This window comes from Halichoerus grypus, chromosome 9 (assembly GCF_964656455.1).
Source record: "Halichoerus grypus chromosome 9, mHalGry1.hap1.1, whole genome shotgun sequence".
Classification (NCBI taxonomy): Eukaryota; Metazoa; Chordata; class Mammalia; order Carnivora; family Phocidae; genus Halichoerus; species Halichoerus grypus.
This window is the reverse complement of record NC_135720.1, coordinates 39,972,113-39,993,473: the sequence shown is the minus strand read 5'-3', so window position 1 is coordinate 39,993,473 and position 21,361 is coordinate 39,972,113. Positions and strand designations below refer to the sequence as shown.

Here is a 21,361-nt window from a genome sequence, read left to right as displayed (position 1 = left end):
CCAATCCGTCCCAGGGCTCTTCATACTAACTGACCTTCCACATGCTGAGAATATCACACACGTTGTCACACTTAGTCTTCTCAGCTGTGGGAGGTAGTATTCTGTGCTCAAAAGATGTGAAAGCTGAGGCTCAGAGAGCTTAATGCCTTGTATAAGGTCCCTTAGCTAATAAGTAGTGGAGCCAAAAGTTCAGACCAGAGCCAAACCAGGTGTATTTCATTCTAAAGCAGGCACAGCTTCTATTTTATCACTCCCTTTTCCCTTTGAGTCTGATACGTGTAATTCTGTGAAAATAGGTCACTTGTAGAACACGAATAACTTTAGACTTTACAGATTGTTAAATTGAAGGCATAAACTCTACCTTCTTACTGGTCATTATCTCTCACCTGGGATACTGCAATTGTCTCCAAACTCATCTCTTGAATACACTCTTCTTTTCCAATCTGCGCCGAAGTGATCTTTTTGAAGTTCAATTTTGATCATCCCATGCTATTGCTTCAAAAATGTCGATGACTTTCCATTGCTGTTAGAACAAATCCTTAACATGCCCCAATGATGTAGACCCTGTTAATTGATCCACTTCATCTTGTGCCATTTTCCACCTTCTTCTCTGTGCTTAGGCCATACTGGCCTTCCCTCAGCTTCTGAAATGTGCTATGTTCTTCTCCTCTGCATGAAATATTCTTCTTCTGCCTCTATATCAACCAGCTAGCTCCTTTTCTTAATATCTCAGCTTATCTTGTCAATGAATCAGGTTCTGATACACTCACAAAATAAACTATTTTTTCACCTAAGACCACAGTTTGTATTTATACATGGATTTGTGTTCATTATTTTTTTCTCATTAGATTCCATGAAAGTAGTTATATAACTGTTTTGCCAGTCATATAATTGGCACTCAATAGATATTTTCCAAGCAAATTAATAAATTTATAAAAGAACGAATGTGATTCTGGATTAGTTAACTTACATTTGATTATTTAAAAAAAACTTATATTTGATTATTTATTTGGTATATTATTATTTAGAATTGAAAAAAGAACGTTTTCTTTATCCCCATAAAATAAACTAGTTTCAGTTATATACAACATTGTTTTTTAATATCTTAATGATATAGTATTTCCCCTGGTATTATATTATAATTGTTTTTCCCTTTCTGAAGTCAATTTTCTTTTGCACAATAAATGAAGCTAATTCCAACAGCATAGTGGTAATTACTGAATTGACATTTTTTGGATTAAACCAATTAAACCAAAGCAATTAAAACTTGGAAATGGCAACTATAAAAGAACAATATGTCATCATTCAGTGTACCAATGAAGAATGGAAATGTGTTATAATTAGTTTGTAAATGTCACATCTTTATTGCACTTGCTAATTAAATGAGACTTTTCCATCCCAGGCTTGCTGAAAATAATTTGGAATTTTCAGGAGTGACATTTTACTTTTTTCACACAAGAATGATATTTTGCCATGTGACAATCATAGTCTAACAAATAAGGCTTGGATAAGGCCTAGTGAAGAATGCCACTAATGTGTGAGCCCTTGGCCCTTAAGTGGTGGTGGGCTTTCAGTGCTCAAAATAGGCTACCAGGACTCTGGACTGAACAAATGATTGGGCTGTATTGGGGTGGAATCTAGCATAAGAGATTTTTGCAATCTATTCTACAGATACATTGCTGAGACCCCCCGGAATTGTCTATGAACATTGACTATGATTATCTAGCCTTTCAGTCTTGGAGAGCCAACTGAAAGGATTAGATTACATGAGCTCAAGAAAGAACAAAGTTCTTTAGCTTGAATAGCCTGTAATTCTACATGGAGGAAGGGGTGAATTAAAGGTAGGTGGAAGAGAGCTTACATACTAGAGATTAAAGTTCCAGTTGTTACAGGAGACAGGTTGTTGGCCACTAGGATGACGATTTATGATATAGTCCAGTGTTTACCAACATGGGGATCCTGGTCTCCTAGGATTCTACAGAATTGATAGAGGGGTCCACAAGCCATGTATGCATATGTGTCTAAATAAATACTGTCATATACCGTATATATTACCATTTTCCAAATGTATATAGATTGTTGTTATAAAAATGAGAATTTGTTGGTTTAAAATATTTATTTCATAGTACCTTTTCATCTGTTATGTATTTTCTCAGTCAGATATCTAAATTCTTCAATCCTGAGGCATCATTTTGCATTAAATCTCAATGAACAAGTTGTATCTGCCATACTACGGGATGTACAAACTATTTTTCCCCCACATCTAGTATTTCTGAGAATCTTCAGATTCCAGGACTCCATCCTGAGTGCTACCTTTACTTTTCTCATCTGATGCTCTGGTCTTTCTGATCCCCACTTTCTACTGTTTCCTACAACTTTTTTGATGCTGCTGCAACTCTCTCTAGTTGAAATTAGACTAGGATTGTCCTCAGGGTCCTCTCTTTGTTGCCCAAAGCAAAGATATCGTTAAGATGGTTGTGGTGCATAGTAAACTTTACCCAAGATTGGAGGATAATATGAGAGAATTATAGTGCAGAGATGGGAAACCTAGCATTAGATATTCAACATCATTTACTACAAGAGTCCATTAATTATGCCCATTCATGGGGGGGGGTCCCTACTGGTTGGCTGTGTCCTTAGTGTCCAGCTTTGTTTCAGGTTTCTACCCTCCTTCCACAGGCGAAGTTGCTTCAATATTGTCTTGCCTCCCTGGACCCTAAGCTAGAATCCCTCTCCCTGCACATAAAGAAATCGGTATATGTTGTGATTTTACATCCTAGAAGTTATTATGCAATTCAGACCCCAATGAATACAACTTTAAAATTACAACAATAAGTAACTGTTATTGTCTGAATATTATCATTCCCAGGTAGTATTATCATTTAATGAGGCCTCTTTCCCAACAATCTACTCCCAAGCAAGAGGGCTCTCCAATCAAAGGAGTGAATGATTATTTTCACAAAACCTTAGAAGAACATAGATTGACTTCTAAGCACGGCACAGGGTCAGGATATGGACATGTCTTTCCCTAAGAGACTTTAGAATCAGAAACCTTCCCCTAAGCACTTGAAGGCATGACCTTCATAGAAAGGGATAGCAAAAGGTCTACCTTCCTCTCCCGCACACACCCAAAGGCTTGGTCTTTTCCTATTGCAAATTACATCCACAATGTCCATAGGTGATCTGATGTTTACAAAATTGTTTTATCCTTGAAAAAATTAGAAACCATCATTATTGTGGGATAAATACCGGCCCGGATGTCCAGTGACATGCTGTCTAGACTTGATTCTGAAATTAATGAGATCTCTGTCATACCAGCAATCTGGTCTCCTTTTTCTCATCTTTGAAATCAGGATTCCTTTCTTGTTAATTTAATTTTTGTTTATTATTTGCTGATGATTAAAGCTCCTTCCAGCTCCAAAACTCTCAGATATCTCCAAGTTACTTATGGAATGTCTATTGTTTTGTTTTTCTCTTGGCTGTTTTCAGTAGCATTGATTAGTTTGGCTTTGCATCAACTCTATGAAATTGTAAAATAGGGGTCGTCTCGGTGGCTCAGTCAGTTAAGTGTCTGCTTTCGGCTCAGATCCTGATCCTAGGGTCCTGGAATTGAGCCCCGCATCAGGCTCCCTGGTCTTCTCCCTCTGCCTCTCTCCCTGCTTGTGCTGTCTCGCTCTCTCTTTCAAATAAATAAAGTCTTAAAAAAAAAGAAGACATGGTAAAATAGGAAAAAAAAACTGGATTAAGTGTGCTATGGTCAAGGTCAGATAGACATTTGAGTGCCTTGTGCAAATGTTACATCTCAATTTTTAAAATTAGCCTATTGAAATATTTCTATATATCCTTAAAAGCAGAAAACACACTTATTATTTTCACTCAGCTACTGAACTTCACAGGTCATTAAAAATGTGTTATGAAAAATTAGTCACTTGCTCCCAGTTATAGATGGTGATAGAATTAGGAGTTGAATCATATGTTTCCATCACTACCCTTAATTTTAAAAATGAGAGTTACCACTAAAATAATTTAAAGGAAGAGACTGTGTCAGAGTGCAGATAATATTTTAAAAATGCAATTTTAAAAAGACCAAAAATTCTATTTACAGTTATAATTACTACTATGTATATGGGAAACAAAGATGAGAAAATCTCAATATATATTCCCCAGATAATTCCCGAGGTAAATTACAGAAAGTATTAAAAGAAAAAGAAGATTCTTAGGCTCCAAAGAGTTTACTGCATGCATTAACTAGCAGCAAAATGGCCACTCAACTTGGCCTCAGTTGAGTAAGTGCCTATGGAAAAAAAATACTCAGTGAAAATATTGTTATGACTGGGCTAGCTTAAATTAAAAACACATCAAAGAAACATGATGTTTTCAGACTACAGAAAGCCTTCTGATATAGAAGGTTTTGAATTTTAATTTTGGCAATTAATATTTTAAAATATGAAGACTAGGGGCGCCTGGGTGGCTCAGTCATTAAGCGTCTGCCTTCGGCTCAGGTCATGATCCCAGGGTCCTGGGATCGAGCTCCACATCGGGCTCCCTGCTCCGCGGGAAGCCTGCTTCTCCCTCTCCCGCTCCCCCTGCTTGTGTTCCTGCTCTCGCTGTCTCTCTCTCTGTCAAATAAATAAATAAAATCTTTAAAAAAATAAAATAAAATAAAAAAATAAAATATGAAGACTGTTTAAGTTAACAGAAGATAGGCAGCTCTGCTTTCCCTCCATGTCTCATGGATGATTTGCTGGGGAAAGTCACACACACAGGTAGGTATAAAAAAAAAAAAATCCATGAACATCTGTATTGTTTTCATTATTTCTTAATAGGGGCTTCTGAAAATGCCAGAATATTCCTCTCTCCACACAATGTGATGTATGATTATTGTCACTGTCCTGCAGTCCCCAACATGCAAGGCTTCATGGTTTTCAGAAACCTTACTACTCCAGGGTGGAGTATGTAGCTTAGAACTTGAGTCATCTCTTCTGAGACTGAAAGAGCCAGGGACAGTCTCCTGGTGACACAAGAGTGACTTGAACAAGAACATTCCTCGTTCAAATGAAACAAGAGCTATCGTGTACATAGTGATTAGTTTTTCTTTAAGCTCACACTTTTTAGTACAAATAAAATATATTTTTAGTAAAGTTATTCCATCTAGTTCAAAAAATTACAAATTTTGAGGTTATTGCAATAAATGCATCTAGTCCATAGGTCTTAAAAGTGAAACAAATTGGTTTATAAATGCTTATAATTAGAATATGATTTAATGACTACTTTCCTCTTTAGTTTCTGGTTATTTTTGATGAGTGATTAGGAAGTTTAGTGGGTTTAAGCAGATTTGTGTGAAGGTAAGAGGAGTGAAAGAGGTGACAGCTAAAAGCTACTTAATTAAAGAAAACTCTAAAGATCTAGGTTCTACTGCCCTCACTGCAAATGGGATTTACTCATTGAGGAAACATAACAAGACAGCGTCAAGGGAAACTGAGGCTGAAAGAGGTTGAGGAATCTGCCTGATGTTATGTAATTGGTGCTGCTAAAAACACAGATCCAACTCCAACCTCCCTGCCCCAACCTTAAACATGGGCAGAAGATAAAATGCTGATAATTCAGGAAAGTCTTTCCCCCATCTTTCCCAAATAACACTTCTTTTCTATTAGCTAATTTGCAGAAGTGCCACCATTAACGATTTGCTTCTTTGGTCTAAGACTTTGTCTGGAGTTTTTCTTGTAGGGAACAACACATACAGCATATTTCTGTGAATGAATTAAGCAAATATTTTCCAAAAGCTGGTCTGAATAGGATGAAGAGGAAGAGGACACTGGAAGGTCTATGGCAGGAGTGGGGGCTGGGGAAAACAAGAGAAAATTGATGAAGGAAGACTATGAAGGGTGCAAAGCAGTTGGTCTGGGAGAGACTGCAATTGGCTAGAGGCTGTACTGACTGTTGTAATGAAATTGTGCTCTAAATGTGTTTTAATGTAATCATGTAATGTTTGTTTCCCTTACTTCACTGTCTTCATATATTCATTCTCAGTATTTGTCCTCTTACAAACAGCTGTTTTACATTCATCACATCTCAAAAGATTGTTTCTGATTTTTTAATTCAGAAGATGCACATCTATAAATGATGCTCTCCAAATATTAGTTGAATTAAGTGAAATCTTCTTCAACCTTGCCTTTTTCTTAGTCCATTGTTTTTTACAATCTCTTTGAAAGACCCAAAGATATCTTGGTCAATATCATCCAGAATGTCCTGGTCCCTCAGGCTGACTTTCCAAGGTAAACAAGCTTTGGTGAGCAATTGTTTCTGCCCTATTCAATGTATCCATGTTTCCATGCTTCCTTCCTCCTTGGCTTCCCCTGCTAGTGAAGATCTTTAGAACTGTCTATAGATACACTAATTTTCAGATTATTGCAAATGAGTCAGCTTTTTAGTATTTTCTTCGGTTATTTTAATTATGATGGATTTGGGGGAATTTTTCTATACTAAAATTCTTCAGCATGCTTAATCAAATGTCAAAGGATAACAATGAGAAATCTGATGTGAAATTGGGGCGCCTGGGTGGCTCAGTCGGTTAAGTGTCTGCGTTTGGCTCCAGTCATGATCCCAGAGTCCTGGGATCGAGTCCCGCATTGGGATCTTCGCTCAGTGAGGAGTCTGCTTCTCCCTCTGCTTCTGCCACTCCCCCTGCTTGTGCTCTCTCTCTCTCTCTCAAATAAATAAATAAAATCTTAAAAAAAAAATAAAAAGAAATCTAATGTGAAATGGATCAGTGGCAGGTTGACTTGAAATGTCTTTCTTGGTTCAGAAATATTGCCAGGCCTAGAGTTTAAATGTACTAATACTTGAAATGCCAAAGAGTGCTTTTAGGTTTAATAACCTGAGCTTCCTATCTGCTCAGACAGGATCTACAGATGATGTGGATTGCAAAATCAGATTGATGTGAGGTTCATTTGGAAAGCACTCATTGAACAACTACTATCCACTGTCCACATGTAGAACTTATTTGTTCTTGCCTCCCAGGAGGTAGGGTCTTCTAAGGGGCAAAACAAGTCACCCACACAGAACTTTTCATGAAAAATATATTAAACTTACTTAGAGGTGGACTTTAGGGTTGACTGTTCGAGTGAATGGTGAAAAAGCCTAGGGGATGACTGATAGAGCCTGATAGAACAGCTATGGAAAAAGTTAATTTTGTGATTTATTTAACCTTGGAAATTGGATGAATACATCTCTAAGGTTGGGCATGTGCGTTGTTATACTTTGCTAAAACAACCATTCTTTGGGGTGATACGTGCTATTAGACCCTGAAGCCCAATAAGTTATGGACTTACATTTGTTTGTGGGGTTTTTTTCAATGCATTATTAGAGAATCTGACCTCAAACCTTTACTCCAATTCAGCCATTCCCAAATTTGTGTGACAACATGAATCTCCTTGGGTGCTTACAATGCACATGGTGTCAAACTCACTGAATTGGAGGCTCTGGTCTGTATTGTTAACAGACTACCCGGGTGATCCTTATGAGCAGGCAGATTTGGGAAGCTCTAGTTCATCTGGGATAAGATTAATTTTAAGTAAATAGGCTTTTTACCATACCCTTGCCCCCTCTCTTCCTCTATCTATTTTTCTCCCTCTCCCCTATCAAGACTTAAAAAAAAAAAAAAAATCTTAGGAAGAGCTAATTTGCTTTAAATTTACTTTTAGTCTCCAGGCTGGCATAAGTGAGATACAATTTTCCCAGAGACCTATTTTTTGGTCGTCTTTTTTCCACAATTTAATCAAGTGTTAAGGTGAAAAATCTGCTTCTTCTCTGTGAAGTGGCTCATAAGACGGAAAAGGAATTAATTTATACTGCCTGGTGTCAGGATGCATTATGATTATGTTGGCAAAGCTATAAAAAGAAAGTATCCAAAGCTTATTAAAAAATTCCAAAGAGGTCCCTGTTAGAGCAGATGGATGAAACAGAGTGCCTGATCATTTAGCAGCTACTGAGCTAAAGAATCTTCGAGCCAAGGTGTTTATGGGTGGGGCAGCTTGGAGAAGGTCACCAAATCATAGTTATAGCTTTCAAGGGGAAAGTTCAGAATTTTACAGTAAAATGCATATTTATTTGTCTTACGGTATAAAAATGACTAAAAAGCCTGGTAAATACATTGCAGTCAATGGTCAGTTACCCCCAGGAAATCTAATTTCCTTTGTTGCATTCATTGGGGCCTCCTCTCCTTTGTAATCAGAAAATGTCTTTCCACAAAATGCAAACTAGAACCACAAAGATAGCATACAGGAAAAATAAACAAATAAATAAATAGTCTAAAATTACCCCCCAAAAAAATGTTTTATGGTCTTTACATAAAAGTTTATATTGACCTCTTACTATTTTCATTGAATTCTGGTAATTGTGATGTAAGATAAGTTGGAAAGTAAAAGTAACAACCTGAAAATAACAGTAATTAAATTATAGAGAAGATTATACCACCAGCAGTAGGAATTTGCTTTCATTTTACTCCGGGAAAGAATTTTAAGACATCTGAATGTGTGTGTTCACAGATTATATAATTATACTGTGTGTGTATATATATATCATGTAATAGCTAATTAGAAGTATAAAGAGAACAAAAAATTAATTTTTATTCAAAGTTGTGCATATTATTACAATGATCTTTATTTTTAAGATTCAAAATTGAATGAAAGTTTTCATATTAGATGAATTGCTTGAAAATGTTGTGAGTTTGGTTCAACACTATGGAGAATATGAGGTTCAAATCAAGAAAATATTCTTGATAAGGTGATTCATGTGTATGGTAGATGGCATAGAGGTGAATTTTAGGTGGTGTCTGGTCCCTAACTTTATAATTCTGGGCATTTCTATGCTATCTAATCTCTTCTAAACTTATAAGGGACAATGAATCTAGAAGGGAGGCAATAAAATGAAACGAAAAACCATGTTTTGGAATCATATGTAACAAGGCTTAAATCCTAATTTGGAACAAGTTCCTAATATCTGGAAGATTCAATTTTGTTTGTCTCATTTGAACTATGGGTATAATTCCCACCCTATCTCACCTGACCCTGTATCTCTAACATTTGTGGTAAAGATTAAATAAAATAATGTATATAAAGCAATCCATTATACCTAGGTAAGTAAAGGCTCAATTAAGAGTAGCTGTTTTAAATGTGTCTAGCTGATAATTAAAATAATTACTCCTTTACACTTCCTTTCATGCTTTCCAGAGACATTGTTGTGCAATGATACATGTTCACTTAAGTTTCTGATTAGTTTTTTTTTAAGATTTATTTATTTATTTTAGAGAGAGAGCATAAGCAGGAGGGGTAGACGGAGAGGGAGAGAGAATCCTAAACAGACTCCACACTGAGCACGAAAACCTGACATAGAACTCGATCTCATGACCCTGCGATCATGACCTGAGCCAAAACAAAGAGTCAGATGCATAACCTGACTGAACAACTGGACCACCCAGGCACCCCTCATTAGTTTTTTAAAATGTGAACAAAGAGCCATAGTCTTGAAAGTCGAAGTTGTCTCTGGAAATAACCTGACTTTTTCAGAGAAAGGATTTTTTAAGTTATCTGTAACTGGAAAATTGAGAACAGACTTTAGAGTGGGAAAGAGTATATGACAACATAAAAGTTAGTTTTTGTTTCTGGGAAGAGAATTGAATCATTCACTAGCTGGTGAGAGAGGAATTCAAGATGTGACGAGGTCCTAGGTATTATCTGAGTCTCTGGGAAGGTGCCCAGAACCCCAGTTCTCTGGGTTGAGCTGGAGGGGAATTAAGCAATAGAAATTTGAATGAGGTTAGGAAACCCAAGTATAGACAGAACTATGACTTTATTCTCAGGGAAACATAGCATCTTAAAGAAGCTTCATATTTAGCAGAACCCTAGGAAGATAGAGAAGCAATTGTGAGGAGAAGTGCCTCAGCAGATGGGCCATGTGGAGTTCCCAGACCCCCACCCAGAGGGGTGCAGGAGAAAGACTGAAATGAACTCAAGAAGGGCACAGGGTGGTTTAAATAGACCCTCAATTAAACTTGCTGCCTGGGGCTGGCTGCCTGGGTCCTATAGAGGAGCTGAAAGTTTGAATGCTTTCTTCAAGATCCCAGTATTGTATATATTTTTTTATTATTATGTTATGTTAATCACCCTACATTACATCATTAGTTTTTGATGTAGTGTTGCATGATTCATTGTTTGCGTATAACACCCAGTGTTCCATGCAGAACGTGCCCTCTTTAATACCCATCACCAGGCTAACCCATCCCCCCACTCCCCTCCCCTCTAGAACCCTCAGTTTGTTTCTCAGAGTCCATAGTCTCTCGTGGTTCGTCTCTTCCTCCGACTTCCCCCCCTTCATTCTTCCCCTCCTGCTATCTTCTTCTTCTTTTTTTTTTTTTTTTAACATATAATGTATTATTTGTTTCAGAGGTACAGTATTGTGTATTCTGACAAGTGAAATGAGTGCTTTGGTCACCATTAGTGTATCTAGAACTCCAAAGGGGATAAGGGTTATCCTAGTGAAGCTTTGTATTGTAGTCTTAGTACGTGTAGAGAAATCTGTTACCTTGATTTTTATTTTGGGTATCTGTGAAGAGATTCCCAGAGTTCTTTACCCCAAAGGAGGCAACTCTTAGGCAATGTACAAAAATATGCAGATGGGGCCAATTGTTATCGCCTGAAGTGTGCCAATCATGCTGACCCTTGGGTTTTCTCCTTTATCAGGGACATTCTGCTTAAGGGATGAAAAACAACAGCTCTCCACTGAGTCCCATCATGTATGATGGTGATGATATCATCAGTAAAATGTATGAACTCCCACTGCTCGTCATTCATTTGATTCTAATGGGCCCCCCAAGTAGATGAAGGCTCTGGGAAAGGCATGGCCTCCACCAGGACTGTGGCATCTGTCGAGAAACTGAAGAGCCACCCCCTCTGCAGGTGGATCATATCAGAGGGCCCAGCTTTGACTTTATCCAGTAGCATGGAAGGCTCAGAAGCTATGCTGAGCTTTTGGGGTGCTGCTTTAATAACTCAAGGCATAACGGCTAGCCAGGTACAAGGGGTCACAGGCTCAAGGTTTGTGAGAGCTTTATTTCCAGAAAAACCCACTATATGGCCAGTAATTGCTATTCTAATGGTATATAGTGCCAAGCCAAGAAAGGCAGTTTCTTGCATCAGAAGTCCACGGGCAAGTTATGGCCAGCATAGGTGGTCCAGAAACTCTAGGAGCCATGAAAGATGGTTACTGAAGCCTCTATGGTGAAGAGGTTTCTGAGGGCACAAACTGGAGTACTTGTTGATTTCAATTTGGACAGATTTTTAGAGCCTTTTATTGGTGGGATCCCCTTTCAAAGTGGGCTAATTTGTTAATAACAACATTAGTAACATTAAGTAAAATTTGTAATTGAAGAATATGTTACCTGCAGAACCCAAAAGGGACTAAAAATGTTGAAGTTGTCTTAACCATGTGAGTGCTGAAATGGTCAATACCTGTTTCTTTTTATTCTTTTTAAAGATTTTATTTATTTATTTACAGAGCACAAGAGTGGGGAGGGGCAGGGAGAGAGGGAGAGAGGGAGGGAGAGAATCCCAAGCAGACTCCTCACTGAACATAGAGCCCAGTGCTGATTGGATGGAGTCAGCAATTTCAGTAATTAGGTCGTTGGGTATAGAGGCTTTAATGGGATGGGACCATGGCATTACAGTTGCGGCAATCCACTATAGGCCACCATTCATTTGTTCCAGATTTAAAGAGCAGGCCAAATAAGGCTGTTAAATGGAATAGCAGTGGGATCAGGGAAGAATTTACTCATTACCTGTTAAATAACAAGGTTTTAATCCTTGAGGACATTGTTTTAAATTACATTGAGTCGTGTTAACTATTTAATGGGGTTGGGGAGGGTAGGGAGTGGGGGATGGGTCGTGAGTTCTTATTTTGTTAAGCCAGTAATTTTCATTTATTTTTTATTGGATCAGAGTGTCCATACTCACTATGGGATATTTTAGGGCAATGAGTGCCATAATCATAGGGAATTTAAGCTAGACAAAATTTCCTATAGTTAAGGAGAGTCATACCTATTTGTCTTCTACCTTATATTCAGTAACTCCCTTAAGTAAATCCCTCATTATAGGGAATACCATGTTTACCTTTAGTGGGATTCAAGGTATAACTGTAATTTTAGCCTTAGTATTCATTAAGCTCAATTGGTGAATTTCTGCAGATATTAAAATTAATTCAGGGATGCCTGGGTGGCTCTGTCATTTAAGTCTCTAACTCTTGGTTTCAGTTCAGGTCATGATCTCATGGGTCATGGGATCAAACCCCATGTTGGGCTCCCTGCTCAGCGGGGGGTCTGCTTAAAGATTCTCTCCTTCTGCCCCTCCCTCACCTCTCTCTCTCTTTCTCTCTCTTAAATAAATAAATAAATCTTAAAAAAAATTAATTCAGAATCTAGATTATAAAGGCACACAAGACAATCAGTGTCCTTTTATCTTTTGCTATATAAATGTTTCTAGTAAATTTTGGATTTTCAATTAGGTCAAATTATAGGCCTTTGTTTTAAGTTGTTTCTTGTTGGTTTTCTCTTTCTGTGTTCAGGGTTCATTCTTTTTCTTTTTTTCTTTATCTTATTATTGTTGTTTGGTGACTGGATATACTTGAGGTGGGGGTGGGGAATGGTGCTCTCCACTCCTACCATATTTATAAGTTTCTTCCCCCAGAGAACCTCAAATCAGTATCATCATGGTTGGGGGTATCCCCAATAGCAGTAGTTGGTTTATAGACCATGGGCTTATGTTCCATTTGAATTAACCCCTTCATGATGCCACAAGGGTGCCACAGGTGTTTTGTTGAGGATTAGGATGTTTGTTGCAATGGAGACATGGGGAGCAGAGTGGTGCAGTGGAAGACTTGTGGGCCTACCACCAGATTTGTTGGATCAAAACCCTCCTCTGCTGTGTCCCCACCTCTTCTGTCATGTGGACTTCCTTTTTTTTTTTCTCTCTCTCTCTGTTCAGAATCGCTGAAAATATTTTAGGTTTTTAGCCACATGAAGTTGTAGCTTTCAGTTTCTGTCTGCACAATCACCTGTACTGCAGACCTTCTAGGTATTTATGGGGAAAGGTTCAGGACCTTGGTAGCCTCCTTTGTAGGGGGTTGCCTCTTCGTCCAGAGAATGCCAGTCTTCCTGGGATCAAGGTCCATATCCAGTAAAGTCATTTTGTCTATGGCTTGGATGGAGACCATAAGGCCAATGATTGCAAGATTAGCCCTTTGGTGTGCTGGTAGCCAGCAATACTGAGCAAAGCCTAGGTACATTGGCTATGAGTTTTGTTTTGGGAGAGCAGTTGAGTACCAATGTTCCTTCCTCCCCCTACCTTTTTTTTTTCACCAGCCCCTGGGCCACGGGCCACGATGGATGTGCACCTCGATACTCCTGAGGGTCAGGAGAGCGCAAGCAACAGTGGCAAGGGAAGCAACGGCACAGGAAACCAGCAAGGTCACTACCCTTGCATGAACAACTGGGATGCTATGCTCAATTCTCTACAGGGTGATCTCCTTTCTTTCCACAAACCTCACAAAAGGATATCTGTGGGCCTGTCCCTGAGGTGCACAATTACAAACAATGTCTGTATAGCTTCCCCAAGCAGCTGCTGATAGTCACCAGGCCAGACACAGTGACGTAGGCTGATCCTTGGTAAGCAGAGACCACCTGCCAAACAGACTAAACCTGACGTCACCAGGTTATAGCAGGATACAGTGAAATAACAATTCTCATCTTGGGGGCAAGAGAGTTTTAGGGTGGAAAGTGATGGCAACACCTGGCAAAGACAACAGAATATCACACAGGACATAGCCCAAGCCTGCCAGCAATTAGCTGTTCCATCTCAGGCAGCCTTACCATATCACAGAATCAGGTTAGTTAACCAAGAGCAATTAATTAAGGCTGACCAGGTGTCCTCAGTCATGGTGGAGCTTATCATGTGGTTTGGGACACAGTGGTTTCTATTGCGTCTTATTCACCCCATTGGTAAGGGAGAGATTCCTGCCCTGGGGCTATGGGAATAGCTAAACATTCAGCACTTGCCACTGAACAGATACGATTGACAGCAAATTATTAGTCACATATATTTATAGCTCAGGAAGAAGGGTACTGAAGGCCATGCAGGGCTTCATAGGGATTGTACTCAGGAACAGAGTGAACAACCAAGGAGACTATAGGAGGCAGACTTTGTAGTAACACGAGTGTGTGGTGCCTCCTCGTTCTTACAAGATGATATGATTGGTTTGTTTGAATAATTCCACAGGCTTGCAAAAACCACAACTTATGGATAAGTAGGAACTGTGCCTGGTCCCTTTGTTTGGCTAGCGTACCTTATCCATGAGAACAGAGTGGGGAGGGAAACTTATATTTAGGCCATTTGAAGCCCTCCCAGATGTCAAGGCAGCATATAATATTGAGCCTTAATTTTAGGCCTTACACCACATGGAGAAATGAATTCTGTGTATGATTGTGACTTGGTTGGAAATTTACCCCAGAGAGAATAAATTTTAATGTGGAAGTGAATGATTATACTTGAAATCACAAAACTATTTTCTTCTCTGAAGGAAAAATGGGGATCTGTGAGTTAAAATAAGTTCTGTTAAAGAATAATGCATTTACATCATTGCACATCTGTTTTTTTTGACTGACTAAAATGAATATCTTGCTGTTACTTGGATAAAAAATTATTGAGGGGTACCTGGCTGGCTCAGTTGGTAGAGAATCCAACTCTAAATCACAGGGTTGTAAGTCTGAGCCCCATGTTGGATGTAAAAATCACTTAAAATATAAAAATAAAACAAAACTCCTTTGTCTCCACCACTATACCATGAAACAAAACAGTGAGCATTATTTAAAAAAAAATTATTGAAACTTAACTAGAACTTCTTTTTATAAAATAATGGAAGACTTAATGTCCTTCAGAAAGCCCTAGTACACAACACTCTACAATGTAGGATGTATTTTCAAAAAAATTTTTTTAAGATTTTATTTATTTATTTATTTAGAGCATGTGCACACATGCATTGGGGAGAGGGGCAGAAGGAGAGAGAGAGAGAGAGAGAGAAAGAATCTTAAGCAGGCTCCATGCCCATCATGAAGCCCTATGCAGAGCTTGAGCTCACGACCCTGATATCATGACCAGAGCCAAAATCAAGAATTAGACATTTAACTGACTGAGCCACCCAGGTGTCCCCTTTACAAAAATTTTTTAAAATTAATGCTCATGTTGTCAAATAAGAGAATTCTTCATAAGCCCAGAACAATGAGAAATCACAAATCTAGAGGCATGTGAGCAGTGTACTCACTTCTCTGAGTTCCCCAGTAATTCACAATTTCTGTTTTAAAAAGCCCTGTTCTGGGGACAAGGAAAGAAACTTAGGAACCACTCAAATTGGAAAATGAAATTGGGTCCCCAGCGTAAGGCTTAGGCTATTGAAGAGTGACATGCTCAGTCCAAGGATAATGTGGCAAAACCCTAACCTTCAAAGGAAGACAGTGAGGACACTTGCCAGTGTTGTCCTTGACTTAGGTGGAAAAGGGGGGGGAATTCTCCTGATCATTTATTATAAGTGGAAATCACACAGGTTTGCAACTTTGTAGTGTGAAAAATTTCATGCTGAGAATTTAAAGCTAACCAATTTGGTAGTGCTCCCAGACCCCAGTAGAGGCAAATTCAGAGCCTATATAAAGGAAAACACTTTAATTAGGGTCTCAGGTTATTTCAAGGAAAAAGTTTAAAAAAATATAAGTTTACAACCATAAATCATAAAACATGCAAGGAAATAAGCCACCATGAGATAGATTATACAGAAACAAATAACATAATCACAGTATAAAGAATTCAGATATTAGGATTATTCATACAGAATTTTAAAAAATAGGCTTCATATATTTGAAAAGATAAATGTGGATATTTAAGTTATAAATAAAGAACAAAATACTATAATACAGTGAAGCAGACTTGAAAAAGAGCAAAACAGATAGTTTAGTAATGGAAAATATAAATTAAAACTTGATATGTAGTTTATGTAGCAGATTAGACACAGGTGAAGAGATAACTAGTGAATGGGAAGATAGATCTGAATATATGCAGAATATAACACAGAGAAACAAAAGAAAGGGAAACTATGAAAGGTTGAGAGACATGGTTAATAGAGTGTCTATCTCATGTGTCTAATTGGAATTCCCAAAGAAATAATAAAGAAAAGAAGTAATATTTAAATAAACACCACCTGAGAATTTTCCAGAATTGGTGAAAGTCTTAAATTCAGGAATACTAACAAATCTTAAGAAGGATAAACAAAAAGGTACCTAGGCACCTTGTATGACATTTCAGAACATCAAAGAGATAAACCCTCAAAATAAGCCAGAAAAAAAGACTCCACAAACCACCAAGTATGACAATTATACCATCGGCGTATTAATCAGGGTTCTCTAGAAAAACAGAACCAATAGGGTATATATTTATTATAAATAATTGGCTCATGCTATTACGGAGATTGAGAAATTCCAAGATCTGTAGTCAGCAAACAGGAGACCCAGGAGAGACAATGTATAGTTCCCTTCCAACTCTGAGGGCCTGAGAAGCAGAAGAGCGATGGTTTAAGTTTCAGTCCCAGTCTGAATCTGAAGGCAGGGGAGAGACTGGTGCCCCAGCTGTGAGACAGTCAGGCAGAGAGGGCAAATTCTTCCTTCCTTAGTCTTTTATTATATTGAGGACTTCAGTGGATCGGAGAAGGCAATCTTCTTTACTCAGTCCATTGATCCAAATGTTAATTCCAGAAACACCCTCACAGACGCACCCAGAATATTGTTTAAACAAATACTGGGCACACTGGGCACCCTATGGTTCAGCCAAGTTGCCACATAAAATTATTATATTCAACAAACTTCTTAACAGCAAAAATGGAATAAAGTAGGTTAGTATTGTGAAGTGCTTGTAGAAGGTAACTTCAACCTAGAGTAGTGTACCAAGATGAGGATAAAAGAGATCTTTTCAGACATAAAAACCCACTAATTTCCCAAAGGAATTTCTAAAAGCTGTACTTTAAGGGAAAGGGGGAATTATCTCAGAATTGCAATGTGCAAAAAAAAAAAAAATTAGTATTATGGACATAAAGAGGAATGTAGTTCTTAAATACATGCTGAACTATTTGATGTGAAGTGTTATGGTATCAGAAGCTTCCTTTCAAATGACTGACAAAAATTGTATGTTTACAGAGAGTAAATATAGCTGTTACCAGTTGTTGAAATCAAATGGAGGTTACACACTGTTCTTTCAATTTATCTGTATGACAATATTTAAATACAAAATTCAAGGGAAGAAACCATAACTTGAAGTCACTTATTTAATAATCTTAGAATTTTGTCACAAATTATTATAAGCCCCATCTGTTTTTTCCATCATCAACAATCTTCCCATCAATGTCAATACCTAGTTTTCTGGTGTTTCCTCTCTATGAATCCTCCAAGATCACCAGCAATGCTTCAGTGACCACATCACCAGCTTTGCCCTTTTCACAAATCAAAGACCATATGTATATGTGTCTATTTCTGGAATCTCTATTTTATTCTATTATTCTGTCTATCCTTGAAGAATGTCACACTATCTTAATACCTAAAACTTTGTAATCAATCTTTATATCTGATGATCTAAGTCCTTAAACTTTATAATGAGTTCTCATTGTAAATCCTTCTACCTTTTTCCTTCCTTTTTAAATAAGAAGTTATTCTTGGGTATGTTGCATTTACATATAAATTCTGTGATCAGCATATCACTGTTACGGTGGATTTGCTTACAGAACTTCCATTTTTAATAGCCTTTTAACAATACTCCTTCACATCAGTCTCTATTTGCAGACAATGCATCTTATGCACACTTTTATTATGTGACTTAGAAGTGTTCATGGTTCCCCGGTGCTCAGAGTGAGGAACACAATCTCCTTTTTTTTTTTTTTTTTTTTAAGATTTATTTATTTATTTGAGGGAGAGAGAGAGAGAGCTTGTGTGCACGAGGAGGGGTGGGGGGGGCGGAAGGAGAGGGAGAGAGAGAGAGAGAGAAGCAGACTCTGCTGAGTGTGGAGCCTAACACCGGGCTTGAACTCATGACCCTGGGATCAAAACCTGAGCTGAAATCAAGAGTGGGGGATACTTAACCTACTTAGCACCAGGTGCCCCCACAATCTCCTTTTAATGGCATTCATTTTCTTTGCAATTTGGGTTACAGTGACGACTATGATCCAACTTATTTTTCCAACTCTACGTGGCTTAACATTCCATGAGAGCTAGATGTTTCCTTTTCCTTTACTTGGAAGTTGCCTTTTACACTCACTTCATGTGTTAGCTTGAATTATTTCCTTGGCTTGGTAAGCCTTTTCATGTCTTTTTTATCTGTATGAATCCCTCCCAAATATTAGGGCCCAATGTGTGTTCTATAGCTTCTATGAAGTCTATTTTAATCACCCAAAATTCAATAGCCATTTCCCTTTTACACTACTATAGCATTTTTCATTTATACCACTTACATGGATATATCATATGTTGACTTCTATTTTTACATTCCCTTTAATGTGCATGTATTTCATCTGTACAATTAGGTCACATACTTTTTCAGAGTAAAGACCATGCATTATGCTTTTTTTGTGTGTCCCCACTCTGGTAATTACAGTGTTTGGTCTTATTTCTCTAGAATCTTGTCCTGAATGAGGATGCTCAATAACAGTTGGCTGAATGAAGGCTGAGTCTCTGTTCAACAAATATTGGGTGAGACGTAATAGAAGGAGCAATGTATGAGGTGTCAGATGAAATGGTTTCTGGGCTTGCCTCTGCCATTCACTAGCTCCATTGCTTAGCCAAATCATTTCATTTTTATGATCCTCAGTTTTCTCACCTTTAAAATGAAGATAGTAATGATCACCCTACAGTACAGAATCACATGCACTGAATTTCACTAAAGTGATTTAAAATGGTGTGTGTTCAACCCATGTTTACACCTTTTTTCACATAATGAAAATCTTCATCATAGATAATTTAGAAAGCACAAAGTTCTGAGAATAGAAATCATGTATAATAACACCACTCACAAAGAACTACTGTTAAAATTTTGGATATTTCCCTTATCATGCTTTTCTGAGCATCTGTTTTGAAAATTATTATATATACTGGCTTTGAGTTTTTTTATTATGCCTGTTGAATATATTTTAGATACCATTTTTCATGAAGATTTTTTTCTAATGAACTTATATAATATTAAAGAAACATAGTAACAGACTGTATTATTTTTACAAAAAGCTTTTGTAAAAAGTTAGATGCATCCATATAAATAATTTCATTTCTATTAACTTAATTGTAGACAAACATAAATACACATAATTTGAAGAACAAAAATATTTCAATGGTAGGACTTTTCTTTCTGAAGTTACTTGCTATTTGGTTGGGAATTTTTTTTTTTTTTTTTGCCTATATGACCCAGAAAATCCTCAAAACAACTTTAAAATTTTTGCTACTGTGATTTTGATTGAATTTTTTGCTTAATGAAACACTAAAATGATTTCTTCTTCTGCAAAGAAAAATAAAATACTAAAGAGAACTTAGGAAACAAATCAGAGCTTGAAAAGTCTCAATCATTTCCTCATTTTTCTCAGTTGGAAGAAAAAAAATGAAAATTAAATCTATTCAAAAAGAGACTAAAAGACAACCCGAAGAATTTTTTTTTACTTTGATGAAATAGGAGAAAAAGACATTACTGGAACTTTTAAAATTGTGTACATTTTTAAAAGCATCTTACCTATAAATCAACTTTATTCAATTTAATTAAGGAAAGGTTTGTGAATGATTTCAGTCCTCAGTCATGTTTTTCATGTTTGAGCTTTTGGCTCTGTCTATTTTACATAGTTGGTATAAGCCCTGAAATGTTGGCTTGCTAGAAAATTTTCTTTTTTCAAACTTTCATTAAAAATTCAGAATTGTGTTGGCCTGAAAACAATTATATTTTAAAAGATATGATCAAATGATTTATAAAAGATATGACAAAATGATATTAAATAAATATAATCTAACTTCAAAATACAGACATGTAAGATGTTTGTGTGCATCTGTGTATGTGAACACTGAAAAAATTCTGGTAGGATATGCACCAGAATTATAATAGTACTATCACTGGGTAATGGGTAAAAGGAAATTTCCTTTTTTTTCTTCCAGAAGAATTGTCATTTTTTTTCCAACAATGAGCATGTATTATTTTCATATGCAAAAAGAAAAGAATTCATTTTGAAAGAGAGATGTGGAAGGATAATTGTTTCATTCAGTAAACAAACTCTGATCAGAGTACCTACTGAGTGAGTGCCAGGCATGACTTAGTGCTATGGATACATCAGTGAAAAACCTATAAAAACCTGTGCCCACAAAAACCTATGCCTTTGTGGAGCTTACATTGTAGTAGAGGGAGATAGTAAACAGCAGTGCAATCATAGTAAGTTATAATATGTGTTATAGCTACTAAGTGCTAAGGGAGAGTAGAGCAAGTTAAGGGAGGTTAAGAGCGACCGGGAGAAGACATTGTTTTAAACGGGGTGAGGAGCCTTACTGAGGAGGCAGAATTCTCTCACGAATTTTGTGATCCTTCTTTCCTCACCATATAATGTCGTTATGCTATTACTCAGATTAAGAATTATTTTTCAGGTTTCATGAAGAAATTGAGAATTCCAATCCCATTTTAGCTAGTAATGAAACACTCAAACATGGTTTGTTGCTGAAAGTATACAAACGGTTTACCCTTAGGAAGAAACCATGATGAATGGTGTAAGGGAGATGCGGTCTTCTGTGACAGGTGGCTTATCTGGAAGAGATGTTGCAGAAAGGTAGCCAACTTGGAGGGGTTTCGGGGTGCAGAATGTAAATTTTTTATGTTCTTGTTTTCCTCCTAAACACCAAATTTCTGGAAATATCTCTGTGTTAATCTTTTCTTGTCTTTGTAACTTACAGTGTCAGAGGCTGTCTCTAGAGCCAAAGGAAAAGCCTTCTTTAACAGGATAATCAATGTTTATAATGATAATCTATTATAGTGCCTATAAATTAATATGATTGATTTCTAAACAAATTTCATTTGTGTGGTCATTAACCAAGCACATTTATATCCATTAGTTTGTTGGGTTCCAAGGTAGTAAAATAGATAATATTAATTCTACTTTTGATAAATGTGGAAACTTAATTAACAGAGAAGTTAAATGTCTTGTTGAAAGTTGCAAGTTTAGGGGCACCTGGGTGGCTCAGTTGTTAAGCGTCTGCCTTCAGCTCAGGTCA

The 21,361-nt window shown here is 37.2% G+C and overlaps 1 protein-coding gene across 13 annotated transcripts in view; it reads left to right on the top strand.

Moving 5' to 3' along the window:
* PKIB (cAMP-dependent protein kinase inhibitor beta) overlaps nt 1-21,361 on the top strand; it is a 138,800-nt gene that overhangs the window by 102,607 nt on the left and 14,832 nt on the right. For 6 of the 13 annotated variants that reach the window (XM_036088646.2, XM_036088631.2, XM_078054789.1 and 3 more), the window contains one exon: nt 13,412-13,516. The exons of 6 other annotated variants lie outside the window; for them this stretch is intronic. In XM_036088646.2, the coding sequence (XP_035944539.1) occupies nt 13,432-13,516 (85 nt within the window). In that variant the 5' untranslated portion in view covers nt 13,412-13,431. Of the gene's footprint in view, nt 1-13,411; nt 13,517-18,749; nt 18,824-21,361 lie in introns of those variants that run through there. One more of the 13 variants, XM_036088732.2, reaches the window with a different exon arrangement.